Source organism: Chanos chanos, chromosome 13 (genome assembly GCF_902362185.1).
Source record: "Chanos chanos chromosome 13, fChaCha1.1, whole genome shotgun sequence".
In the NCBI taxonomy this organism is placed as follows: domain Eukaryota; kingdom Metazoa; phylum Chordata; class Actinopteri; order Gonorynchiformes; family Chanidae; genus Chanos; species Chanos chanos.
This window is the reverse complement of record NC_044507.1, coordinates 15,573,684-15,600,181: the sequence shown is the minus strand read 5'-3', so window position 1 is coordinate 15,600,181 and position 26,498 is coordinate 15,573,684. Positions and strand designations below refer to the sequence as shown.

Here is a 26,498-nt window from a genome sequence, read left to right as displayed (position 1 = left end):
AAGTTTAGTCACTTTTTTTTCTTACTGTTTTCCCTTGATAATCCTTCTTCATATTCATAATAGTCAACTGCTTCCCTTGAACTTCAGTTTAACTTCAAAGGAAAGATGACAAAAATCATGATTCTATAATGAACTGCAATATTGTCTTGTGCTATGAACTAACTTACTGTACAGTCTTATGAATCTCTATTCTAACATTCTCTTTTTCTATATCACAACAATGCTACAGTTAAAAGTTTAATATAGCTGATCTTGTACAGTGTCTGGAGAAGATACAAGCTAAGTCCTCACAAGTTTGAGGTGAACTGGCCACATCAGCAAAAGGAAACTCAGTATTTCTTGCCTGCAATCCAAAGGATTTAGTCATCCCACCTAATTTTAAGCTGCAAGATGAATATTAATAGGCACCTCACAAGAAGAGGCTGGCAATGGCAAGTAGAAGTATCAGACACGAGCGGAGACACACATGCACGTGCGTGCCAGTTGCAATGTAATTACTGTTTGATTATAGAAGATTACTGTGCATTGCTTTAGATTTTTTCACTCACGAAATAGACCTTTGAACCTCAATGCTGTATGTATGTCACATAAAAAGAGGAATTTTGTTCAAACTGCTCTTAAACCACTTGGACTTTTCACACAATGCAATATTTCTCACGATCCTTCTCTTTCAGTGATCCTGTTGCTGTTATCCCACTGCAAGTTACAGTTATTTTTCACTGCTGGAACTTTAAAAGAGACACAATACTGTAGTACTAAAAAATCAAAACAAAAAGAGAATAGTAAATAAGACTAAAAACAATTTAAGCAGGAAATTCTCTCTCACACAATAAAACAGCTCCAGAGATGAAAAGGTAATGCTGAATTATGAAGTGCCATCGCCCCGATATTTCATGACTTCCCATTTCACACCCAAAAGTATTAACTTTCCAAACTGTCCAACGCGCATTATGGATTCACCCTTAAAGGCACTTAATTGAAAAAAAAAAAAAAGAATATGTTGACAATGGCAAACAAATATGAAAGATAATATAACAGGAGAACAAAATGTTTTGTGTGAGAATCAAGTAGGTCAAGTTGGTGAGGCACTGGCTCATTAAGGGCCCATTCCTCCACCCCTGTGTAATCATCCCACCTACAGCTTTCTCTGTGCCATGTTTTCTCACTGCAATCCACACAGCGTCCAGGACTGATGCAAATGTCAGCCAAAGGAATGGTAAGTGAAAGCCAGCTGAGGGCCTCTAAACTATATGCTGCCAGATTGGTTTGACTGCTTAAGATGCGTTTCACCAAAATGGTGTGCTTGAGTACTTAGGAGATTTTTTTTTCATCCCTCACATAGAAAAAACGCTTACATGCGCAAGCATTAAAAAAAAAACACTCACGCACACACCTAATCCATAAAGAGATGAGAGTGGCAGGGATGCAGGATCACACTTAAAGGGTTGAGGGTTGGCACGAAAAGCACTAGCGGAGATACTAGTATAGTTTTAGAGTCTAGTCAGCTCTCCGATGTCCTCCTCTTCCTCTGCTACCCCTTTTTCCGACTCAAAGCTTCCTGTTTGGGTGGGATTCTGAGTAGGCACAGACAAGACTGCATCTGTTTGCTTCATATACAACTCAGGAGCTCTGTTAAAGGAGGTTTCTGGTATAGACGGCAGCCCACTGGTAGATGTAGATCGTCCAGCTTTAGTCTCGCTAGAACAAACCTCACCGCAAGGAACTTTTCCAACAAATTCTTTAACAGAAATTTCCTGCGCAGTGAGTTCTGAGCTAATTGAAAAGGATGTGCCCACGCCACTGGCAGAAGCAGCAGCAGGCACCAGGTTGGCAATCTCATCCGTGGGTGAACGCCCAATGCTGCCGTCCACTTGAGCTCGGATCTCCGGTGAGACGGAGAGCTGGTACTGCGGTACAGGCCCACTGTCGGCACTCTTGGGATACAGAAAGGTTTTCATCTGACCTTTTCCTTTGACGTTAACAGTCCCGCGGTAGTCAAATTCGTAGTCCATGCTGCTGAGTACACAGTAGCTCTCCTCACTAACCTGCACACGACACTCCACTCCAGTGGTGTCCATGCGGCTAGCTATGTTCACGGTGTCACCCCAGATGTCGTAAAGCAGTTTGGTTGTGCCAATGACTCCAGCAGTGAGCGGGCCATGGTTGAAGCCGATACGCAACTTGAACTTGAAACCGAGCATGTTCTTGTTGAAATCGTCAACCACACGCATCATCTCCAGGGCAAATTCGAAGAGGGCCTGTAGATGAGAGTGAGGGTGGGCCTGATCACCGCACTGCTGTGTGTTAAGACCTGACGCTGCCATGTATGTGGCGCCAATGGTTTTGATCTTCTCGATGTTGGAAAAGGCAGGCTTGCGCAATAGCTCATCGAAGTCACCAATGAGCTCATTGAGGACTCGGTAGCACTCTTTTCCGCCTTCGTAACTCTCCTCGTAGAACTCGCTGAAGTTGACTATGCTGGCAAAGATGACACCTACATTATCGTGGTTCTTGGAGTAACTCTGTGTCACTTTCAGCTGCTCAGCTACATGGATGGGGATGATATTACGAAGCAACCAGTCGGCTTGGTCTCGCATGTTTTGGATCTTGATACGGTGCTGGTCTGCTTCTACATTGCCATGGTAGTGGAGCCGGTAGCTCACCTCAAACTCCCGGTTGAGGAACCAGACAAGTAGCAACAGCAGAAAAAAGGCCACTAAAACTTCAGGCCCCAACAAGTCTTGTAGATCAGGCACTGGCTCTGTTGGAGTCTGAGCAGCACTGCTGTTGTTATTACCCAAGTCACTGGACCTAGAGCAAGCGGGAGAGAAATTTAAATAGCTCCTGTATTATAACAAATTTAAATGTCTCTGTCTGTAAATAAACTTCTCTTACTGAAGTCAGTGTCCAAAAAGTAGGGAAATAATGTTTTTAATTTTAACGTTTGGGCATTCTGGTCTAATATTAACATTTAAACTTTAAATATTACATATACAACAAAACACAGCTTAGTACTTACCGGAGAAACAAAATATCCAAAGTACTATGAGAGATGAGATATTAGAAAGAAAAAATAAGCATGACAGTTAGAGATTAATCAAGGAAAGCAATCACATATTAGAGGTATTCATGCAATTCATTCTTTGCTGTGATTGGTACAGAAACTGCTGAATGTACAGATGAGAAAAAATTAAAGACTTCCTTTAGCAGAATCGATAATGATATTTACTGTCACTGATTTTCAAACTTTAGTACTAAGCATTTAAATTGTATTATGAAGCATGCGATATATTGTGCCTACTGTGACCAACCTGCAGGGGGGGCTCCAAAGCAAAACAAGCAGCACAAGTCCTGTAAGTGTGGCCAGGGTAGATCGCATCCAGAAACTCAGCTGACAGAAATTACAGTACTGGATGATGGCAATGATGACCGCACAGCAGGTGAACATTGTGAACTAGACAATCAAATGATGGAAGCTAATCAGTACCATAACAGAGAAAAAGATTACACGTGGATACATTTCTCGTGGTTCTCTTCCCAACATCTACTCTAGATATGAAAGACAAGTGAAAAAAAAAGTTTCTGATAGAGCTGTAGCAATGTAACAGTGACTTCTATCACTCTGTTTTTTCTTGTTGTTACAGTATAACTCCCTATATTTCCATGACAGACCAGTTCTTCTCATTTGGGGCAGGCAGAACTGCTCTAAAATGCTTTATTTTTCTGTCTCACCTGTATGGACTGGTTCATGTCACAAGTGATGTGTGAGAACACAGACACTGCAGGGAGAGACACCAGGACTGCCAGGATCAGGTGTCTGGGGACCCATCCTGAGACTGCCCACAGCAAGGTGCGAGTACAGCTCAACATGTAGTCCAGGAAAAAGGCCATGCTAGAACGTGAGGATTTCATGTTAGTGAGACCTCATTGTCCAAAACTGACAAACATAAAAACTAAAACTACAGCGACAACTGTATGAGTTCTTCAACATACCACATAGTCATGTAACCTGTCATAAATACTGCCATCGTGTCGTCGCAAGTAAGTGTCATTCAAAAGTCAATCAAAATGCAAGAAACAACCTATGTAGGTGTAAATTAAATCTAAACAACTGATATGTGTAACTACAGCAGCAGCAAATTGATAAAATGTAAATAATTCTCTCCCTCTCTCTTTCTCTCTCTCACACACACACACACACACACACAAACACACATAAAGAAGGAGAATGTCAGTTCTCTTATTCAGCCTCCCCACTCACCGGACAGTCAGCACCAGTGCCAGACACTCCAGCAGGGAAGCCACTGCTGTCAGGATAAGGGCAGGGGTGGGCAGAGGCTGCTGGGTAACCAGGGGCCTGAGGAAGCAGGCCAGGGATAGCGCAAGGAACACACAGCAGCACAACAGCATGTCCAGGAAAGAGCTGAACGTGGGACTGGCAAACGTCTGGACTGCTGCTTGATTTCTCACCTGATATCAAGAGAGAGAGAAAGTGATAGAAACATTGGGAAACAAACAAAGCAAAAAAGCTGAAATAAACAGTAAGGTTGTGCTGCATTTGCTCTCTTAGCACAACTGATGATACTCAGACTCATAATCATGTTGTTGTTGTTGTTGTTGTTGTTTTTTGGCCGTGTTTATAAACGTTCAACTATCAAAGGGGGGGTGACAGAGCATGTTATAGGGCTGACCAGCAGGTGGCAGCACAGGCTTCTTATGTGACTGCTCTGGTGTGGTGCCCTGCAGTGCTTTTTTTTGCCGCAGTCCCTGACTGACCAGTGATCAACATATGTGTGTGTGTGTGTGTGTGTGTGTGTGTGTGTGTGTGTTGCACTCATGTAACAATATATAAGAAAAGTTGTTCTAGTCAAAAGAAGTCAACCTGAGACATGTAACAAACAGAGACAACTGAAAAAAAAAGAGAAACACACAGACAAGAAGCAGTCAGAAAGACTGATGATGAGCACACAAACAGACAGAAATGGACACACACAGACAGGCATTCACCTCTTCCTGATAGCTGGTTCGGTAGGCTGTCTCCAGAGACTTGTCCAGAAAGGTGTGGCTAAGCTTGTTAATGGGAGGCTTAAAGAAGTAATCCTTCATCAAACTGTGGAATGGAGCGAGAAGTTTTTTTGCCCACCCGAGAGAGAAAAAGAGGAGATAAAAAATACTTAAGAGGGTAATGGATACAGATTATAAACCATAATCGGTATTGTCCCTGGGGAGCAGACAGTACTATATATTCTTTCATTTAGTAATCACTGCCTTCCAACTTAACTCTCAGACATTCTTCAGAATTTGCCAGTCGTTACTGCAAGTCTGAACCTATAAGAGTGTAAAATACCTGTCCTCTTTAATGACATCCACAAAATGTGCATCACTCCTCTCTCTGAAGTTTTTAGAGCGCAGAGGAATGAGGGCGGAGTGGTCCATGGTGCCAATGCCCCCTCCACCTCCCCATTTCTTCTCCTTCTCCTGCAGCATCTCGCACAGGGAGGTCTGACTGTTGGTCATTGCCACCTCCAGATGGGGGCTCAACAAACCGTTAAGGGCCTTGGCCCCCCTGCCTGGAGGACCCTGGGAAAGGCAACAGCACAGAGTGAAGTTCTGGTTGTATTGGGTCAGGGCTGTCAGAACAAGTTTAGTATGACCTAGAGAAGTTTGGTTGAGTCTTGAGATGCCTACTTTATTGGTGCTGCTCTTATGGTCCTCGCCACAACCGTTCTGGACTGTTCCATCGTCCAGAGGCGGGTCTTCCCCAGGAAGCAGTGCTGCACTGCATGAGAGGCACGGGGACTGATGGAGAGACCAGCAGAGACGGGGATAAACATTGCATAGAAAGGTTTTAAGGATCATAATGTCAAAATAATTTAAGCCCAATCTACCTGTAGAAAAATAATCAAAGTCAAATTGGTACAGTGTGAAAAAGAGGAGGCACAATGACAATGAGATGGAATGACACAGGAGGACGAGGCTGACTACAGAGCTTTGTTGTCATCTCTCTGGTTCTCTCTCTCTCTCCCCATTCACAGTGTGTGAAAAGCTCTTCCACATCCGCTGAGAAAATAAAACGGCCCTGACATGAATGGTCAAGGCAAACAAAAACCACAAACAAGCAGAGCTACCCACAGATGAAAGATGCAGAGAGACTTCAACTCTCTCTCTCTCTCTCTCTCTCTCTCTCTCTCTCTCTTTCTCACACTCACACACCCACATATATCCACACACACACACACATTCGCACACTCTCGCACACAAACAAATGCTATCTCACTTTAAGATCTAGCACAAGTTCCGAACTGGTGTGAAGCAGTGAAGCAACCAGCAGCTGTACACCAAACTATCAATTCACAAACTGAAACCTGCTTCTCAAGCTGTGCGTGTGCATGTGCATGTCTAAAGGACAAAAACAGAAGAAAGATACGGCTTCAAAGAGGAGTCATTAGAAAAAGGTGAAAGCCTCATGCTCTCTCAGCATGAGACCTCATTAAGAAGAAGAGCTGGGCCGACACCCCTCTCCCTTCCTCCTTCTTTTTTTTTTTTTTTAGATCTGTCGTTCTCTAAGCATCACCCCCCACCAACAGACCCAAAGAATGTAGCCATAATATGGGCCACTAGTACTGCAGCAGCAGGGGGGTAATTGGTGTCGTTTTAAGGGTTGTTTTCCTGGATGCATTCAGCGGTTGCTTTATAACGGAGCCTGTACATATTATGGTGGTTTGGCAGCCTAACTGAATGCGCTTTTTGATCGTAGCTTCAGATAAGGACATCTGCAAAATGCAGAAGCACTTACACCTACCACTTCTACAACTAAACCTGAGTAACTGATGTCAATCACCAAGTGACTGAATGATTGTGATTCTTAACAGCCTCCTCTTAAATCATTGCTGTGGTGTTGTCAATGAATCAGCAAAGGAAGTTAATGATGTGGAGGTCTCATCAGAAGCTGTTCCCTTTGGGAAAATTGCAAATCAGCAAAGCACAGCTTGCTTGTTTATCCCTAACTTTTTACAATAAAGTTTCAACTTAACTTTAAAAAAAGAAAAAGAGACACAAAAATCACCTTTCACCACCAAAATATCATGGAGCAATCAGCGACAACTACATTGCAACACTGCAACCAATCACATGACTCAAAAGACTGTACATATACAGAGAAGCAGCGGTAGGGTGATCAGGGGCTGACCTTGGCTCTGTCTGGACCTTGAGGCTGAGTCGAATCTGAAGGCTGGAGCTCAGGGCTGTGGGTACTGGGTGTGGTACCAAGGGACTCTCCAGGTTCTGCCCCAGCCAAACCCAGCTGAGAGCAGCTACACTGGGAGTGCTCTACCTTTCTCCCAGAGATCAGGTAGGTCTTCAGGCCTGAAAAACAAAAACAGGCATGGGGATATATACATCAGCACAGAGTATGAGCGATGTTCCACTCACTGACCTCCACTGACAATGCTCAAATACAATCATCAGTCATCTGTGTGTCACAAGCAGAGAGGGGGCAGAGAGAGAGAGAGGGAGAGAGAAAGAGAGAGAGAGAGAGAGAGAGAGAGAGAGAGAGAAAGACAGAAAATTGTAAAGAGAAATGAATCAATTCTAACCACATTAAGGCAAATTCAGCACTAAACAAATAAGTAGTCCCAGGGTTATGTAATTATGCTGATATCTGTTTTTTTAAATACATACTGATTTGAAAAGGAAATGAGTGCTCTCCAAGAGCTTTTGAGAATCCACTCAATGTTCTTCTGCTTAAAGAGACAGCATAGGATGTTTACAGCAAATAATACACAGAAACAGCATTAAATACAATGGACATTATATTGTCTGTCAGTTTATTCAATCAGTCTTCTGCTATTAAGAAACAGGTTCTTATGGTGTCTCCTACTGGCCAGAGCTGGCTTTTGGCACCATCTTTAGGCAGCCAGTTGAGAAATATTGTTTCATGAAAGGTCCCTGTGCTGTCTTTGAGGTGATAAACCTCTCTCAGAGTGTCTTGGTGAATACCTGAAGTCTATCGTCTGGAAAGGCCTCTCCTGAGGAGGCTGGGTAGGAAATAAAGTGCTTCTACATGGCAGCTTGACAGAGTGCCATGAGACACTATAAGAAGGTGAGAATTGTTTTTTTCTTTTTTTTTTTTTTCTTTTTCCACTGTAACATAAGACAAGTACAAGTGTTACATGCCCCGTGTGCTCTTAATTCTAGCCAGACCGAATAAGCTGACAGCAGAGGAAGTAAAATGTCTAGGCCAATGTCACCAGCTCTGGTAACTATCTGCGTGGCTGTCTTTACGCACATAATTCACCTGTCACTGAAAACAGCCCCCAAAGCACGACAGCCACAAGCTCCACAGACAGCCAGCCTGCTCCAGTCACTTAACTGTCTCACTGAGGGCACAGAGCTGTGGTGACTAGGAACAGACATGCACTTTGTAAAGTGTCGGTTTTATGTAGGTATCATTTAAATTCACACATCTTTATCACAAAAAGCACTTTGTTGTTGACAAGCAAGTTTTCTGATTTTTGGGCAGATGCTGATATGCTTGTTCAAAAAGGGTGCATGTCAGGTCCATTACTACTGTCTTATCTCTTTCTCTCTCTCACACACACACACACACACACACACTCATACAACAACAACAACATGACAATAAGTAGACACGTGAAATCATTAGGCTGTTTACTGTCACCCAACAGATTGGTTAATGGGTTTATCAATATCTGGCCTAGCTTTGTTGTCAGCAGTTGTCAGCACTGTTCACCAGCTAACCCAATAGGGCCTGTAGCGGGTTATGTTTACATCATGAGAGCCAAACTGATCTCTTTATATATACAACTGATCCTTGCCTGTGCAGTTCTAAAAACCTAGAGAAATGCATTCATCCATTCATTCATTCATTCAACCACTCATCCATCCATTCATGCATTCATCCATGTTTTCAGAGGAAACTCAGAGAAAAGAACAAATCTAGTCTGACTATGAATGATGATGTGATTATCTTATTTTAACTCAAAGAAAACAGTCAGACGGACAGATTCTCTCCCACCCCACACCCCGTGGGAACTGGACTAAAAACAAATAAATACAAAACAACAACGATAACGATAAGGATTAAATATAGCTGAAGACAGTGAAGTGTATGACTCCAATAACCTGAGCATATAAAATCTGAGAGGACTTTTAAAGTCTAATTCACATTTATCATTATCCAGGGATTGTGAAAGAAAAGCTGGCAATTAAAGGAATTGAGGATCTATCTTCACAGTAATTAACAGACAATCAACCTCACCTCCTGCAAACTGGCACATAATTAAAAAGGACGGAGCAAAGATGACAAGCAGGTCATATCTCAGGATAGCACCCTGACAATAACTCCCTACAGTGTGTAAGCAGGGGAGAAACTGTGTGTATGAGAGAGAGAGAGAGAGAGAGAGAGAGAGAGAAATTTGATGGAAGATGGATGACAGAAAAGGGACAGAGATGACAGGAGAAAGTCTAGAATAAGTATGAGGAAAGAGCAAGGTATTATGCCACATGTACACCACAGTAAGCACATACGTCTATCAGAAGATGTCATTTTTTTCCGGACACAGCGACAACAATATCAGACAGACATCTGCATGTCAACATCTTTCTAATCAACATCACCTGCAGCAAAACAACCACCGCAACACAACAACAGCGGCTCCGGTCGAGGACCAGAGTTGTGACAAACAGTGACGTAACAGTCAACCATGTCTTAGCTGAGGGCAGTCCTTGGCTCTCTGTCCCAGGGACGAGTTGACCTCTCTCTCAGCTGCCCGCTCTCCCTGGAGCCCAGCTGCAACGAGTCGTGGGAGTGTCAACCAGCCACGGGCAAGGGGCCAAGGACTCCTAATCTTTAATATCATACATGATCTTCCTTTTTTTTAACTGGGTTCTTTTTAAGACTTTCCATGTGGTAGGCAAACCTTGTGTATAAGAGACAAGGAGAAGGACAGGACAAAAGCGTAATAATTTAAATGCAAATTAGTGTAGGTTAAACAGCATGCACAAAGACGTAGGTCTTCAGACAGAAAAAAGACACCATACAGCTATGCCAGGAGCACAACTGAAACCTCAAGGACACACTGCGAACGTCCTGTCCTAAGAGTCAGTCAAGCATGCCACAGTGAATGGAAGAATTTTTCATCAGTGGAATATTATGATAGCTGGTGATGTTTCTAAGTTTCACCTTAGAGTTTATGTCTCGTCTGTGTGTGTGTGTGTGTGTGTGTGTGTGTGTCTGTGTGCTGTGTAAACTCGAGGTGAAAAACCCCCCCACAGTTTTTTCAATACTGCTCAGTACTGCAATCTGATTTACTAAACTAAGGGCTGTTGTGAGAACCTCACTGTCTGAAACTGCTGAAGACAAACAACAGCCATCTAAAAAATTAGACAAAAAAACACAGGACAGATCGTTTGTCCATCTCTCAGTGTCCGCGACAGCCGATACTGCCGTTTCCGGTCCGGCCCGCCCCTTTTTGGGGCGAGGGCAAATGAACAACTGCCTCCAGCTGTCAGTCCTTTTGAAGAGGTGAGGACAAATCGCAGCGGCAGTCAGGGGTTACAAACGGACCAGTCATTCATCTCACATCGATGCCTCCAGAGGGTTTCCGCTCTCACAGAGCAATACTTAACACAGCCCGCCTCTGACAGCCGTATAACACGCCGATCGATCTTATTGATCACTGGACGAGTCTGAGCTCGGTACATCACTTCACCGCATCTCTCCCATTAAAAAAATGCTCCATTGGACACAATGGGATGCATAAGAAGCTGCGGCCTGTAAACCAGGCTGTACTGGACCAATTAAATTTAAATAAGGCAAATAAAGATCCCTGAACAAAGAGGCTATATGTATTATGGTGCTTCATGGTTGGGGTAAATATCCTTAAATCCAAAGGTTTCTCCTCCAGCCTGTCCTCATCAATGTCTGCTTTAGCCCCTGTCTGGAGATTCATCTTGGCGTGTTTATAATGCTGTTAAAACTGAGAAGAGTCCGTGTCACGTTGTTGCCGGCCGTTTTCTCGGTGGATGTGAAGTAGTGAGTTCCCTTCCCACAGAGTACATGAACAGATCACCCTCCCTGTTGCCAACTCTGCCATTTTTCACAAACAATCGCCTTTGTCCCAAAATGAGGAGCGCACATGAGAACAGCACTTCAGTCCAAAGCACTGCCTGTACCCCCCACCCTTCCTCTTCACCTCTCTCATCTGCGACACTTACAGGACAATAGCAGGCCCTGACCCCATCCTGTCCACAGCCCAGAGAAAGGTCAGTGTTGAGAGTTTCTCAATGTCAAATGCACTCCCTACCGTACGTAAAAAAAAAAAGAAAATACATGTATAAACAAATCAAAAACAGCACATAACACATAAACACACGGGCGCACACGCGTACACACTCGCACACACGTGCACACACACGTGTCGTGACTGGATTGGATTAAAGGCCTCTTGTCCTTATATTTCAATCAGGACATAGAATGAGAACAGGCTGAGACAAGAGCCCTCACAATTCAAGATCCACACACACACACACACACACACTCTCTCTCCAACATTCAGATCACTTCTATAGAGCACTAAATTAAAATGAAAAGAGACAGCCCTGAGCTCAGAGACTAGATTATAGTTATGAAAAAGCCTCATAAAACAGTAATGTGGATGGGGACTGAACCTGGTGGTGTCACTATCTCAGACAAACCGAGCGGGTACAGGTAGAGCAGTGTGAGCAGGTGGCAGGACTGGCAGCCATGCTTGGGGCACTCGGCCAGTTGGCAATGCCAGCGTTTGGAAGCAGCTCATCTTCCCACCCAGAAAGCTTATCCGGCACTGTTAGGGGGTGTGGTTGGTACAAGAGGGGACCTGCATGCTTGCCTGGCCAGTTCATTAAAAGAGATTTCACACATTACAAATTACTATGCAATGTGACAGAGGAGACGAATGCAGTGAGGGGTTAGGGGGGGAGTGAGAAGGAGAGAGAGAGAGAGAGAGAGAGAGAGAGAGAGAGAGAGAGCAGAGCTACAAGCATAAGGGAATAAGGGAGAGATAGAAGGAGAGAGAGAATGAATGAAAAGGAGGCACGGTGACTCTGTGAAAGCGACAGAGAACGAAATGAGAAATTGAGCGACAGAGAAAGAAACGAGAGAGTGTTGATCCCTTGGGCTCGGCATTCAGTTTTCATGATGGATGTACACCAAAACACCCGATTTCTGATTCTGACAGAGAAAGACAAGAAAACAAGTGAGATGGAGAGACAGAATAAGGGTTTGACAAGAATACATTATTTTTTGCGCGCAGCAGGGAATCTATTACTGACGGGAGGATGCGGATTGAATGGGAAAAGTTAAATTTAAGTAAGGGAACAGTCTTCACAAGGGCAAAACAGTGACCTACCTATAAAGGAAGCTGAATGGCACTATTTTAAGTACTGCTACTGGTGCTTGACAGACTCCCCAGACTAACTGAAAACGTTTTTAAAAAATATATCAGGTCAAGAATACTCTGCATTTTTTCCCCAGTGGAAGCAAAGACAGTGAAGCTTGTGAGTAAAGACAAAGAGCAGAATCTGTGTAAACTTCTAAATGCTTTGTTTTCAAACAAAGCGCTGGCCGTTGAATAATTAATGCTACCAGCCAAATTACACTTCATCTCATGTTGGGAATTTGTCGCTACATGTAGCCAACCGCAGAGAACAGAGATGAGATCTTAAACCGCTGTGAAAAGGTTTTGCTTGTGAGAGTGTAGAAAAAAAGTCAACAGATAGTGTTTACACAAGACCATACAAGTGTGTGTGAGTTTTGTTTATTCCAGCGATGTTAAGTGCAGGTTTATTATGTGCTTCTCTGCATGGAAAGGAGAGAGGGGTCTCAAGTCTGTAAAAAAGACAGCGCATGTTTGCATAACTAATGTAACAAATAAAAAAAGATATATTTGAAAGATTATATTTCAAACACACACACACACACACACGCATACACGTGTGTGCGTGCTGTGTGTGTGTGTGTGTGTGTGTGTGAGTGTTTGATGAGGCAAGGCCAGCACTCAAACGAGATTAAGCAAATATTTGAGGCTCATCTTCAGTAATGTCAAACTAAAGACAGGCAGCCATCTCTCTGCAGGAGAGAGTGAGACTGCAGGCACAAAAGCTGCTCTCTCTCACTGTGTGCTCACCTAATCACCAACTAATGACACATCTCCCATAAGCTCTTTTCCACCCACACCCACACCCCTTCATCTATGAAAGGTTTCATTTTTATGCCCAAAATTGTAGTACTTTGCTTCTAACTTAAGTCTTCAGATTGTTCACGATGTGATTTCATTCAGAGCAATAATGCAGTTTGCTCTGAAACAGACATACACACGCGCACACACACACGCACGTACACACACACACACACACAAACACACACCAGGCCAAGTGTGAAAAAACTCAATTTACATTTTTCTCTGAGTCAGCACTCTGCTTTTCATACACCAAAGCTCTAGTACCTTAGACATTCTTTTTTTCCTCTTCACGTCTGTCTCGGCGAGCGTGGCCAGCGTTACGGAGACACAGCCTTATTTGTACACGGCACCATGGCAAAGAAAACCAGGTCGTGCCACACAAACGCTCCCACCAAAAAAAACCAAAAACTTCCTCTATGATTACCATATTAAGCCACAGGAATCATCTGTTAGTGCAGCTCTGTTGTATTTGAACCAAACACATGTCTCTTTTCATATCTCTTAGTTCTTTCTTTTTATTCTCCTTAATTGTCACTTTTGACAAAGACTCCACCGAGTCAAAGTCTGGAAAAAAAAAACGCAACAGGTTTGATGACATGAAAGAGTTAGACTGCAGAAGCACCTAGGCGCTTTCTGTTCCGTGCAGCCGTGCTTTTATTGAAGGACTGAATACAGGCCTGACTCAGTCTCTTTTCTACTATTTCTCCTTTTGGAACAGCAGAGCAGAGAGACCTGCTTTTGTGCTAAAAGCCAGAACGCCGGACTCCACATGGCTAAATGTCCGCATGCTAAGGATGCTGAATCCCCAAAAGTCCGTCTGGGATGGCTGACTAGGAGAAAATGATGCTGTGATAATGCTTACACTCAGGTCTTAAAGAGACGTGATAGTGCCAGATCACCTCCCACCGCACTTGAAACTGCTCCGTAGCTTCTCCTCTCTACGTCCCTGAGTGAACCCCAACTGCTATCACACTGGCCTTGCAGGGGCCGCTGCACAGCAAGGACTTCTCAGAGATAAGGGACGGCAGAGAAAGCAGGGAGCCAGTTAACAGATATGAGAGGAGTGGGTACCTTGAGTCTCTGACTTTACTGTGAGGGTGATCAGAGCAGTTAAGGTGTAGGATGCTAATAGTCAATATGGGTCTGTACAAACGACTGCAGATATGGAGACACTGGTGGGTACCACTACAGAGTCATTTTCAAGGTGCCCAGATCTACAGAGCAGGACATTGTGGGATTAAAGGGCAACAGCTTAGTATTTCATTGACACAGACTTAGTGTTTTATATTTGGATTATATTGTGTTAGGCAGTGATTCTGTGTGTGTGGGGGAAAAAAAACCAAAAGGTCCATTCTACCACTCAAGGCTTTCATTCTTTTCCTGATTTCACAAGAGACCATTTTAAACTAAGTGATTGAGCCATAAATTATTTCAACTGCATTATTCATCCTGATTTTGTGAGTTCTAATATCTGTTTCCCACAGAGGTACAGCTAAGGTGAAACGATTTTCATATCTTCACAATAACCTGTTGTTTATATTTAGAATATGCGGCTGAATTTAGGATGAGTGCGCAATCCTTTAGAAAGTTTTCCCTTTGCTTTTAAAATGTTTCCATGTCATTATGCCAAAGGCGCACTTGTGTCATTCTGAATGAAGGTCAAAAACCCATTCGCTCAGCAAAGGTTTCCTAAGTGAGAAGGGAGATGTGAACTTGGAAGACTTAAGCAACTGAAGAGAGGAAAGAATAGAGATAGAAAAAAGGAGATACAGAAAAACAGAGAGAGAGAGAGAGAGAGAGAGAGAGAGAGAAGAAAATGGAAAAAGAATGGAAGAAAACAAAAGAAAGGATGAGAGTGTGGAATGAGAGCGTTGCAGACAAGATACATAAAGGTCAGTTGTGTCTGGGCTCTCATATATCAATGCCCCCCCCCCCCCCCTTCTCCCCTTCCACATACAGAACCTGTATTAGCCTGGGCCCCTCCCCCTGGCTCCAGTGTAAATGTGACTGTGGGAAATCCTTGAGAAATTGGCTATAAATTATGAAGCAGCAGCAGCAGCAGCAGTCGGCTGGAGGGGTGCCAGGGAGTGCTAACCTCTACGGGACAAAGAGCGCAGTGGGAGGGGCACTGAGTGGAATGATAAACCAGTTTATATTGCCATGCGAATTTAAAAGTCTTACAAAGGCCAAGCTCCAAAAACAAAAAGTTCTCAATAGACATTTAACTGCTCTTCTTCTCTCATACGAGTTACTCATTTATTTGGCCCATAATAGCGCTATCTGTCTCCTCCTCTGCCAGGGTCTCTCTTGTTCTTTCAGCAATTCTCTGACACGTTTTATTCTGGCTACGCTTCACCCTCAAATTCTGCGCTCTATTCATAGTCTGCCAAGATTGCACACATTTTGAGGGAGTCATTGCTGGTGTGCTCATGGTTGTTTAAAAAAGTGTGTAGTGGCTTCCATTTGGCATCTCACATTAATTATTCACACAGCCCTTTATCACAGAACTTCCCTGCAGCGTGTGCTAAAGAGCTACTCCAAAGCAACATCAGGAGTATAAGTGGGTTGGGGTTAGAAAACGTCTGGTCAGAAATATGTGCGTCTGTGCGAGCCTGCACATGTGACAAAGTGTGTGTTTTTAAGGGAGGCACCAGATAAGACATACTACATGGGACATCTGATATCATTACCAAAGAAACTTACATAAAATACATTCAAAACGTGGAATTTCCCCCAAAACTCTGCGGTTACTACATCAGGCCTCCAGAAAGTCCGGCTTCCAAAATGACACTTCAGACAACATCTAACTCCCCCCCTCCCCAAGCATTCAGTAGTCTGTTGCCATGGCGATTCAGTTCCCCCGGGATGGGACACAGCGGTGGTGGGATGGTTCATGCGTCCCTGTTGCCCTGATCTGGGAAATGTCATGTCATGTGTTTGGCTGAGGCTGGCACTCTGACTTTTTGCCAGCTGTGTCAACACTAAGGGCTTGTGAAAGGACATCAAGGAGAACCACACTCTCAGCTGGATGCAATGCTGTTGAAACTAAGGACACAAGATCATATCAGCCAGTAAAACAACAACAACAACAAAAAAAACCCATAGAACTTTTATACCACTTGTTTTCTGATAGGCCGACATCATACCCTCACTTGTCATTCTGAGAGGATTACACACTGCATTGTGACATAAGTCATAAACTCTAACATTGTGGATTTAAACTTTTGCAACTTTATCTACAATCTTCAACCAATAACATTTCACAGATAACAAAACACAGCTGACAGACATACAAAAGAATCAAACCAGCAAACCATAAGCAGGAGAATACTGAGAAGAAAAAACACAAAGACCATCAATTACTGTATGCTGGGGCTGAACCTATCAACTGCAGTAATGGCTTTCTAGTGATTTATACAGATCATTACATTAGAAGCTCATTCCTCTCCCATATCCAAGCTCACAAAGCCAATGCTCTCCTCAACAGAATCAGTCATACTCAAGATTTCAGGCTAATGCAACAAATCAAGCTCTGTAATAAAAAACCTTTTACACTGTGGAAGATTCATTACACTCAAGTGTTCTTCTGTGGCATCCACAGTTCGGCACTCATTATAAAAAAAAAAAAAAAAAACAACAACAAAGTTTTACAAAACATCATTTTTTGACTCAAGGGCAGATCCCCTTTCAACGTCTATCTGTATAGGCATGAAAAAAGCCACTGCTCAATTCTAGTCTCTTAGAGAGTGGAGTAAACTGGCAATGTCCTCATTAGAGGATGGTTTGGAGGGACCAGCTGGTGCTGACGGGCCCTTGGGCGTGTCTGGCCCACCTGTGCCAGCGTGCACCCAGTGGCACCCTGCTGCCGTCCTGCCACGCTCACGTCCATGCCGTCCGACCTTTGACCCCGTTGTCAGGGGCAACCCAGGGATGCTTGGTGAGCAGCTTGGCTGATTTTTCTCAGGCTCCAGCTGGCTGCTGTCCCTCTAATAGCCTGTGTCTGACTAAGGCCTCCTGTTAGAGCAAAGATGACACTCGCCTTCCAAGGCAGATGCCCTCTCTATGTCTCATATGTAAAATGGGATTTTCAGAGATGACTGCGCTTTGACACATCATGCAGGGTCCGTTATGATCCTCCTCCAAACCCCTCAGCATCTACTCCGTCATGATCGAGATTAAGAAATAAACAATTCCTTTGTTTGCTGACTTTTGCTATAAAATGCTGAATTTAGCTAATGTCAAGAACAGTGCAATACATTTGAGTTTACTGGGATTAACACTGAATAAAGACATCACCATGCAAAGCTATAAAACTGAATGACAGCTTGTTGTGCTGACTCAGTATGGAGTTCCAGAAATGGTTTCATGCACGGTGAACTCTGCAGACCTAATGTGCTACACACAACAAAACTGATAGAGCCCACCACACCGTAATTATGAAGGCGCCATTTCACCAGGAATCAGCTACACATGGACACCCTGTTTTGTTTAATGTTAATTAAACATTAACACATACAGTTTTCACAGTGTTATCAATAACTGATGCATAATGGCTGTATTTGTGGAGGAGAACAGAAAAAAGGCATTTTAAAATGTCCCTCATACCAGGAAAAAATTTGACTATTCACTATTTTCAGTGGCTCAGATACGGTATGCAAATCCAGAGCTGCATGAGACAGACCACTTAGCAAGTGAGAAACAACCAAATAACCAAGCTGATCAACAGCTATCACTTTTACAATACAGACAGGTAATGGTAGTTCTCTACAACATGCTGTACAGGCATAGTCCGTGTACAATACCAAGTGAAACAGTTTGTCTCTCAGTGCTGCTTGGCAGGGCAGCGATTTTGCACTATGTTCCATCTAACCATCGCACAATCACGCCTCAGTCTCAGATTAAGGCACCTCAGCTCTAACAGTACATCGTGTAATGTCTGCCCTCTAGGATCTATTTACTCTTGGCCTTACAAAGTGCCAAAGCAGCTGCCAACACAGCTTAAGCGCCCTATCTGTACATCTCCCTCTACTTCACCCTCCTCTTGACTCCCCGCTTCACCCCAACTGTTTTCCCATTCAGATTCTAATACCCCCACAACAAAACGATTTCAATGGCTCGACAAATTACCTCGCATCTCGCCAAGTTTCACACAGGGCTACATCAGCGGCTCACAGCGCTGAGATAAAACAATGCAGTCAACTCTTTCCTGCTCCTGCTAACTCTTTACTCTGACATACATTTGTACCCATAAGCTCATACCCTCTCTCCCTCTCTCTTACACACACAGACACACTTATCTCTAGATGCTAAATCCACAGGCTAAAATGACCATGTCTTCCTGTTTGCAGTTTACATTATTGTTTGTGCTCTGAGGTCATAGTGCATTGTAACACTGAATGATGTAGGCTATGTGTGCATATCTGTGGTTCTAACCAACTTCATCAAACCCCAGGAGGAAAACTGCCTCAGGCAGTGCACTACCCAACAGAAACTGCTCTCTGTGTTTTTCGCTTCACCTTCAAAGAGCTCGCTCCATTGCTCATTTCCCTCTCATTCCTCCAGTCTCCTCAGTTCTCCTTGTGAAGGTCAACGTTAGCCATGTTGTTAGCTTTAAAGCTTAAGAGTATTGCTTGAATCACAAACAGGTCGGGAAAAATGACTCGAAATGCCCTCTGGGTGAAGGTGGTGAATTTCAGAAATGAGCCTGTGCTTCAGCTGAGAGGGACATGGAACATAAAAATCAATTGGGTCATGTATGATTAATCAAAGCTCTTCTGAGGTTTTACACATATTGATCCCAATGAGTAAATGTCTTTGAGGAGTTAATGTGATTATAAGCCAATGCAAACACAGTCCCTCTGGGGTTGGCCTATTGACTACAGCGCTGTACGAAAAAAGATAGGGAAGTGGATTACTACAGTTCAACACAGCTTCTTATGATCAGCACCACTGAGTCAGACTGTAAAACCCAACGTGGTTATATTAAATACTAGACTAAACAAACAACTGATCAAAAAAAAAACACTGAAATAATCAAAAGATAACAACAGCTGATGTAGTTTTGGTTTGCCAACACCGTACATTGATTTTCACATTGATTTCTTGTGAGGGAAATAACCAGTATTAATTATATACATTAATCACTTTAACAGATGTGATTGCCTTGTCTAGTGTAATTAAAAAAAAAAAAAAAACACCCCTGGGAGAGGGAAGCTGAACCTTATGTGACTCGGCTTAGCAAATGAAGCTTATAGAAGGTCACTTAGACAAGAATCTGACCAGCTCGTCTCAATGGATAAAACACAGTGACATCTTTGGCCTGTGACATGGGTCTAAGATGGTGAAGAAAAAAAAAACGCTTGAAATGAAACACAGAAAATGCATAACGGTGACATGAGTTAAGATTAATTAAAAAAAAAAAAAGAAAACATGACCCATATCCTCGCCCTAAAAGAAAATATAGAAACACTGATTTGATGCTTTTTCAGACAAAGGTGGCATGGCTGTGAAACAGCCACAGAGGCAGGGCACAGTCAGGTACTTTCCAGGGAAACAACCAAAAATAGCTCCAATTTCCACTAAGGTAAACACACAACACAGCAGGGGTTGGTCTGCCACACACAGAGTGGGTAGAGCCAGAGGGGGCTGATGGGAACAGAGGGCATGCAAAGAACTGAACGAGATGCTCAAGAACGTTTAATGACGAGATGTTCTCATCTGAGGGCCAAACATCTTTCCTCATCTTGATCAATCACTAGTAATGTTCTCTTGGACGTACTTGAGCACCAGAAGATTCAGCCCCGCCCCCCTTCTTTAAGCAGAATCTTGGTCAAACTGATATTCTTGGTAAAGGCTTTAATCCCTGACTGTCCATTTATGATCTTTAATAAAAACATATTATATTTTAAGGGAGACAATCAGGAATAATGTCTAATGCTAGGAATCAATGTAAACGCTCACCAAGGCAATACTGTTGACTCCAGGCCAGGACACAGAGGGAAAAATGGCCATCTTTCATCATATGAAATCTACATACTGCACATGCATGTCCTCACTCTATGCCCATGTCTGAAAGCTGTTTACCTGACAAATCAAACACAGGTTATAACACAGTAATCACCAGATCTTAGGCAGACAGTGACGTTCTCATAGATACAGGTCAAAGACAAAAACAGCATTACCAACAAAGTAGAGACTGTAGTCTTATGATTGCTGTCTGGGTCACAGCGATTTACTTGCAGATGTGGGCAGGATTTCAACACTTAACATTCAAACACATCGGGCAGACAAGTCTGCCAGACTCCACGAGAGCTACCTCCCCGCATGATTTATGCAGCTACTGTGAGCCTCTGGAGGATTTTTAACAGCACTGGAGCACAACTCTCTTCTGACAGAGAGCTTTCTCACTGGGCCAGTAAATCCACAGGAAAGGTATAAATCCTGGCCAGCGAACTGCACACATCAATGAAGAAGGCGGCGTGAAAGTGGGAATTACACATTCATCCCATGGAAAAAAAGAATGAAAGATTGCAATGGCAGAAATCGAATGAAACCAAGATATTGTAGAATAACGTGGACCTCCAAAATCGTTATGCTGATGATAAGGCAAAGAGCAGTTTACATTAGGGTAGCCAGAAAACATTCCACTAAGCTAGCTAAGCTTTTGATAGTAGCTCTTCTGCCAGGAGATGCTTAAAGCAGCTGACCGAGGCAGTAAAACATGTAGGCAGTTTACTGGAATAAATGAAATGAAGATTGTCTTGTTATGTCTTGTTATGTAATGTTAAACTGTCCTCTCGGTAACATGAGTCATTAAAAAGTGGTGAAAAAAATAAAATGAAAAGTATGCCATGCTCTGAGAGCTCACAAAAAAAAAAAAATACATACACAGTGGAATTGAGTGGCAGTTGGAACCAGAGAGAACGACAGAATGAGGAAAAATAAACTGAGAAAAGTACTGACAGGCTCTTTGGAACAGGCACCAAGGGAGCTTTTGAAGGAGTCCATTTTAGCTCCTTTAAACGAGGGCATGAATGGAGCCAAGGATGACATAAAAAAAAAAAAGTAAAAGAGAGGACCTAAACCTCACAAGATCATAGGCTTTTTTGCTATAGTGGAGTACCAGCATGAAAGTGTGGCAGGGAGAGAGGGCAGCATGCTGAGCAGTGGGAGTTGCACTGTCATTTGGAGATGACCTACTGCACCTGCTGAGGCTTCTGCCCCCTCATGCTGTGATGATGGTGCCACAGCACTGAGATTTGCAATGGCGCTTTGATTTTTCTCCACCGAGACAACAGCCCTGACTCAAAACACAGACACGCGTTTAGCCTGGCAAACGGTCATACAGGAATCAAATGGTCATTTAGTCTGTAAAAAACACATGCCATATATATCCACTGTATGTTTGATCCTACGCTGTGACTTCGGTTTTGTGTCTATGGTACATTTGAATGATGTGACATGCAGAGGTCAAATTTTTTAAGAGGTTTAGCTATCCAACAGTACAATCCTATTATAAAGGTCATGATAATGAAAAGTCCATTTATTGATGACTGTGGCCCGTTTTGTGGGAAATAAAGAGATTTTACAAAGCCAGTATTATTATCTACTCACATAATTACAAGAGCATAATAACTACATCACTGCAAGAACATAATATTCAACCAGACCACAGCCAATGATAAATTACTGCTAATGGATATCTACAGACTAGTGAACCTGTGGAAAAGAAAAAAAGTCAAGTGCGCTCTTAGCAGATTAAACAGGGGAGGTAAAAATAATTATTTCTGGATATTTTAAGCACAATAGTGTCACCTCATACAAAGTGAGTAAGTGAATGCCTGACTTACCACATCTTTTGAAGTTAAAGGAATATTGAGTACCTTGATTAACAAAGTTCATCTAATAATAACCAAGATCACAAAAAGATTAAGCTAGATTAAGAAGTCGTTGTTTTTTATTTTTATCTCAGAGTGTCTTATGTGTCTACAAGTGTTATATTAGACCCTCAAGCCTAACTTACCTTTTAACTGATCTGCCACCACACTTTGGCCAACTCTCTCTGTGACCTTTCCATCTTCTCGAACATACCGGTCATCCAAGAAATTGGCAGTGGCCTCAGACAGATGTACCTTCCCAGCAACACCTAACTGCTCCATGAGGTTGGCCAGGTTGACATCATTGGACCAGACGTCAAACTTGAAGCGCTTCATGCCCAGGATGCCACACAGCACAGTGCCTGTGTGGACCCCAACCCTCATGTTTACCATCTCCCTCTTCTCCTGACAGAACTGTTCAATGGCCTGAATCATGCCCAGACCCATCTCCACACAGCAGTAAGCATGGTCCTCACGAGGCTCAGGGCAGCCAGCCACGCAGTAGTAGCAGTCACCAAGCGTGCTGATCTTCTCACAGCACGTCAGCTCACAAAGACGGTCGAAACGGCCAAACAGGTTGTTGAGAAGACCAACCAGAGCGTGTGCCGACTTGTTAGCGCTCATTTTGGTGAAGCCCACTATGTCTGCGAAGAGAATGCTGACGGGCTCCATGCGCTTCATGTTGAAGGGACGAAAGATGATCTGACCGCGGGGGATGGAGGTCTTCTTACGTTTGGTGTTCTTGGGACTTGAGGCCGAGGCCAAGGCGGCACCTGTGGAGTAGCGCTTCACTGAGTTCTCGCTCTCCTCGTCACCCTGTTTCATGAGTTCGTCCGCCACCCTGCGGGGCATCACGGAATGGATCATGCGCTCCTTCAACGCCTTCTCCACCTCCAAGTCCTTCCCATGCATGATGGCCTGGCCTACCTTGAGGAAAGTGCTGCGTGAACGCACCTCAGACATGATGAAAAGGTGGATGCCAATAGCATGAGCACACAGGTGCAGAAGAGCTTTGGCTGGGCCAAGCCAGCATAGTGTATTCCAGTCTGAACTCTGCTTTTCAGTGGAGCCCTTAGCCAAGTGCATCCATCCAAGTGCCTCAAAGAGAACCGAGTAGAGCAGTCCCAGCAGCACAGAGGCATACAGGCGGACATGGAGAACACTGTAGAGCAGTAAAAGGACCTCCATGCCAAGGGAGAAAGTCCCAACTGGGGACAGACACGGCGTCCAAGAGCTTCCATCTTGGGCCTCTTGACCTGTGAGGTTTCTAATACCCATCCCACTGAATTCCCCTCCATCTCCCTCTTCCTCATCAGGAATGATCTCGTCTCTGAAGCCATGTGTTTGGATCTGGGGTGCAAGGGTCAGTGCGAATGTTACAGCTATAAGAAGGAGAGAGACTTGATTGTAGTGTTGGGCATAATGTTGTGTGAACGTGAAGAGAAACAGCAAGAGGCAGAAGAGGAGGAATGAAGCTGTGGGTATCAAAAAAGTGACACGATCGCATCGGGCAGGGCTGACGCTGAAATACACGCCCCACAGAAGGCTGGCAGTGGCCAGATAAAAGAGCACATAGCGAAACTGTCTCTGCGTCTGTGGGAAACAGCGCTCGCGGCATGCCTCCTCCAAGATGTTAGAGTCAAACTTTGGATTCCAAAACTGCCCAGCCGATCTTTCAAAGAGCTGAGGCATTTTCCTCTGTGACCGCAGCCCTTTGACAACTGGCCTGCGCACGCCATACTCACCTGAGCTACAGCTGGACGAAATGCTGTATTTGCAGTGCTTTGAGCCTCCAATTATACTGCACACGGTGCTGCTACCCAAGCCACTGGGGCCATGAGGCTGTTTGTGCGATTTGATACTGCTGATTCGGACAGACACTGCCCCGTCTCCACTGGAGTCACAGCTTACCTCACTGTTGTGTAAGAGAAGCTGCTGATGTTGCGGTGAAGCCATGATCTAAGTTTTAATCAGATGCTTGTCTAGCCTGGAACCACTTATAAAAAAAATTAAAAGTTCAAAAAGGAATCTTCAAAGTAATCAGAGTAAAATAATCCGATGAAAATTCTAACTGTAAGAGCAGCAGGAGAGAAATGTTCTTTTAAAATACACTGATGTGTCCTTTTGGAGAAGTACACTCATGTATTTCGACTGTTCCAGCATTTTAAAAGTTCGTTATTCCACCTCATGACGTCAATACACGCATTCCACTACTTGCTTTCCCGTGTTGACGCAATAGGATCGTCAAGGTTCGACCAAACGCATCCAGCTGCTGTCTTAACGAAGTTCTACTCACTTACAGGGACACTAAAACGTTCTGAATCGATGCCAAGAATTTCAAATATACTTGATTTGAGGTTTAAAAGTTTAAACCGCTAATCTTCCTTTTCCCTCTAACTTTACAAACCAGTCAGATGTTCCCCTCGTACACTGTAGCGAAAAGTTGTATATGAAAGAGCATCTCTGTCACTTTTTTTCAAAGTCCAGGAATTCCAAGGTCTGTCTCTGCTCGTCTGTCTTCTCAACATTGCACTATAGCTGTTTTCCTTTCAGTAAAGCCATATGCAGAAAAAGAGTATTCAAGCAGTTCCAGACAGAGTTCCGCCCCCTGAAGAAAAAGAATTCATAGGGTTATCATGTGGGAGTCTAAACTTTGCCTCTTGTATAGTAATTCATTGAAACCTTTTGGCTTTGTACATTATTTATGTAGAACACCAAACTTCGTCCTGTCTCCTAAAAATAAACCTTCCGCCAGACTTGTTTTGCAAACTAACTGCCGTCGCACTGGTCTTTATAGTGCAGTAGATTTCATCGCTGTGGCCTTTATTATTACTAATATTGCGTAAATGAGAAGCGTAAACAACATTCAGTTGAAACTCCCGTTACCCTTACCCCTTATTCACAGAAGGGGCCTGTTCGGAAGTATTCCCTTGAAAAGAGCCCCGACCTTTCCTGAGTTCCCACTCCGGATCTCCAGCCCTTGGATTCCAGATCAGGCGTGAATACTGGAGTTAAAAATGAGAAACACAAGGTATATTAACTATTGCAGGTTGTCAATAACCAGAACAGCGGTCTCGCAGCGAACCTCGAGTTGCTTTGGCACATGTGTCCACAAACTTGTTCTCCGAAGATCCATCCTTGTATACTGCTTTAATGTCACATACCAAGACCTTAATATTTTTCTTTATTTATTTTGAGTGTCCATATGCTATTCCTGTACTCCAGGACCACTTTGCAAAATGTTCTTGAGCATCCTTATCAGCAAACGTCCCGCTTCTTTGTTTAATGGGGTGTTTTATACAGTGCGAGTTGTCTGCTTTCTTCAGTTCATATCCGGAATCTGAAGTTTTCCCACACCACGCCTCTCCTCATCAGTCTACAGACAGTAGGCGCGTGGAGAGTGAATGCTAATTAAAAGCTTTCCCTCCTTTACGCGCTGCTTTGTCTGAGTCCCATGTAAAAGTGTCTTCTTAGTCCCCGGCGCAAATGAATTGACATGGGATGACTGGTAAACTGTTTTTCTTAATGCTCGCCTTATTTTCTTTGAGCAGATCAGTGGCTTTCTTCAACAGGACGTTCCCTTACACTCCTTATTAATGGCAAAACCAATTTCACGTCATAATTATCTTATCCCTGTTGACTGACCATCCCTTGGGTCATTCTCTTCGGTTCTGTCAGCAGCTAAAGAAGGCAGCTAGGACAGTGAAAGCGGTTTAGACACATTTAACAACGCCGTAGCTGCAACCACCCTCTTCTTACAGGATTTCAGAATACGCGATCCGACGACTTGTCTGTGCGTATCGAAGAGTGAGGCGAGCTATGTCAGTATAATGAAGGAGAGGAGGGGATACAGAGGTACGTGCACGTTTTTAGGAGAAATACAAGAGGGTGGCGAGCACGCATTCGGAAGGAGGTGGGGTGTTCTTTTTTTCTTACACCGCAATGAGCGCGTCCGAGCGCGCCCCCATCATTGCCTTTCTCTAACATTACGCTCGTTACCGTCATTCTGTCAACGGGGTGTGAGGGTTCCAGTTATAATGACGTATATTTCGGGGCGTTGTTGGGCGGGGTAGCTAACTGTCAGAGCCAGACAGCAGTATCAGAAAAGCTGATTTGCCCAAAATTTCAGTAAAGAGCTGTGCACCCGATGACCCTGTCCAGAACGGAATATGCCATAGGTAGATCCTGCCAAGTCATCCGTTAATTTATCAAATCTCTGATAGTCAATACAGTGGTAATTTGATAGTAAAGGAAGATTACGTTTGTCTTCGTTTTTATTTTAATTTTGTATTTTAGCAACACCTAGATAATATGTTACATGAATTCGTGTGTGTGTGTGTGTGTGTGTGTGTGTGTGTGTGTGTGTGTGTGTGTGTGTGAG

General features: G+C 43.6%; 1 protein-coding gene across 1 annotated transcript; it reads right to left on the bottom strand.

Annotated features, from left to right (window-relative positions):
- Positions 1–1,490: 1,490 nt before the first annotated feature.
- LOC115826018 (adenylate cyclase 9) lies at positions 1,491–24,073 on the bottom strand. The gene is made up of 10 exons (XM_030789704.1): positions 23,401–24,073; positions 22,264–23,367; positions 7,190–7,365; positions 5,689–5,799; positions 5,348–5,580; positions 5,008–5,110; positions 4,262–4,470; positions 3,733–3,892; positions 3,312–3,454; positions 1,491–2,811 (listed from the first exon to the last, which is right to left on the bottom strand). Exons 1-10 carry the CDS (start codon positions 24,071–24,073, stop codon positions 1,491–1,493), a joined length of 4,233 nt encoding a protein of 1,410 aa, XP_030645564.1.
- Between the last annotated feature and the right edge of the window lie 2,425 nt (positions 24,074–26,498).

What these genes read in the sequence shown, in the direction of transcription:
- LOC115826018 (XM_030789704.1), bottom strand. Translation starts at nt 24,073, where the DNA reads ATGGCTTCACCGCAACATCAGCAGCTTCTCTTACACAACAGTGAGGTA. An exon ending in AAGGTCCAGACAGAGCCAAG is followed by an intron (nt 5,800 to 7,189) that starts GTCAGCCCCTGA and finishes TCTCTCCATCAG; the next exon opens with TCCCCGTGCCTCTCATGCAG. An exon ending in CTTTGGAGCCCCCCCTGCAG is followed by an intron (nt 2,812 to 3,311) that starts GTTGGTCACAGT and finishes CGCTTGCTCTAG; the next exon opens with GTCCAGTGACTTGGGTAATA.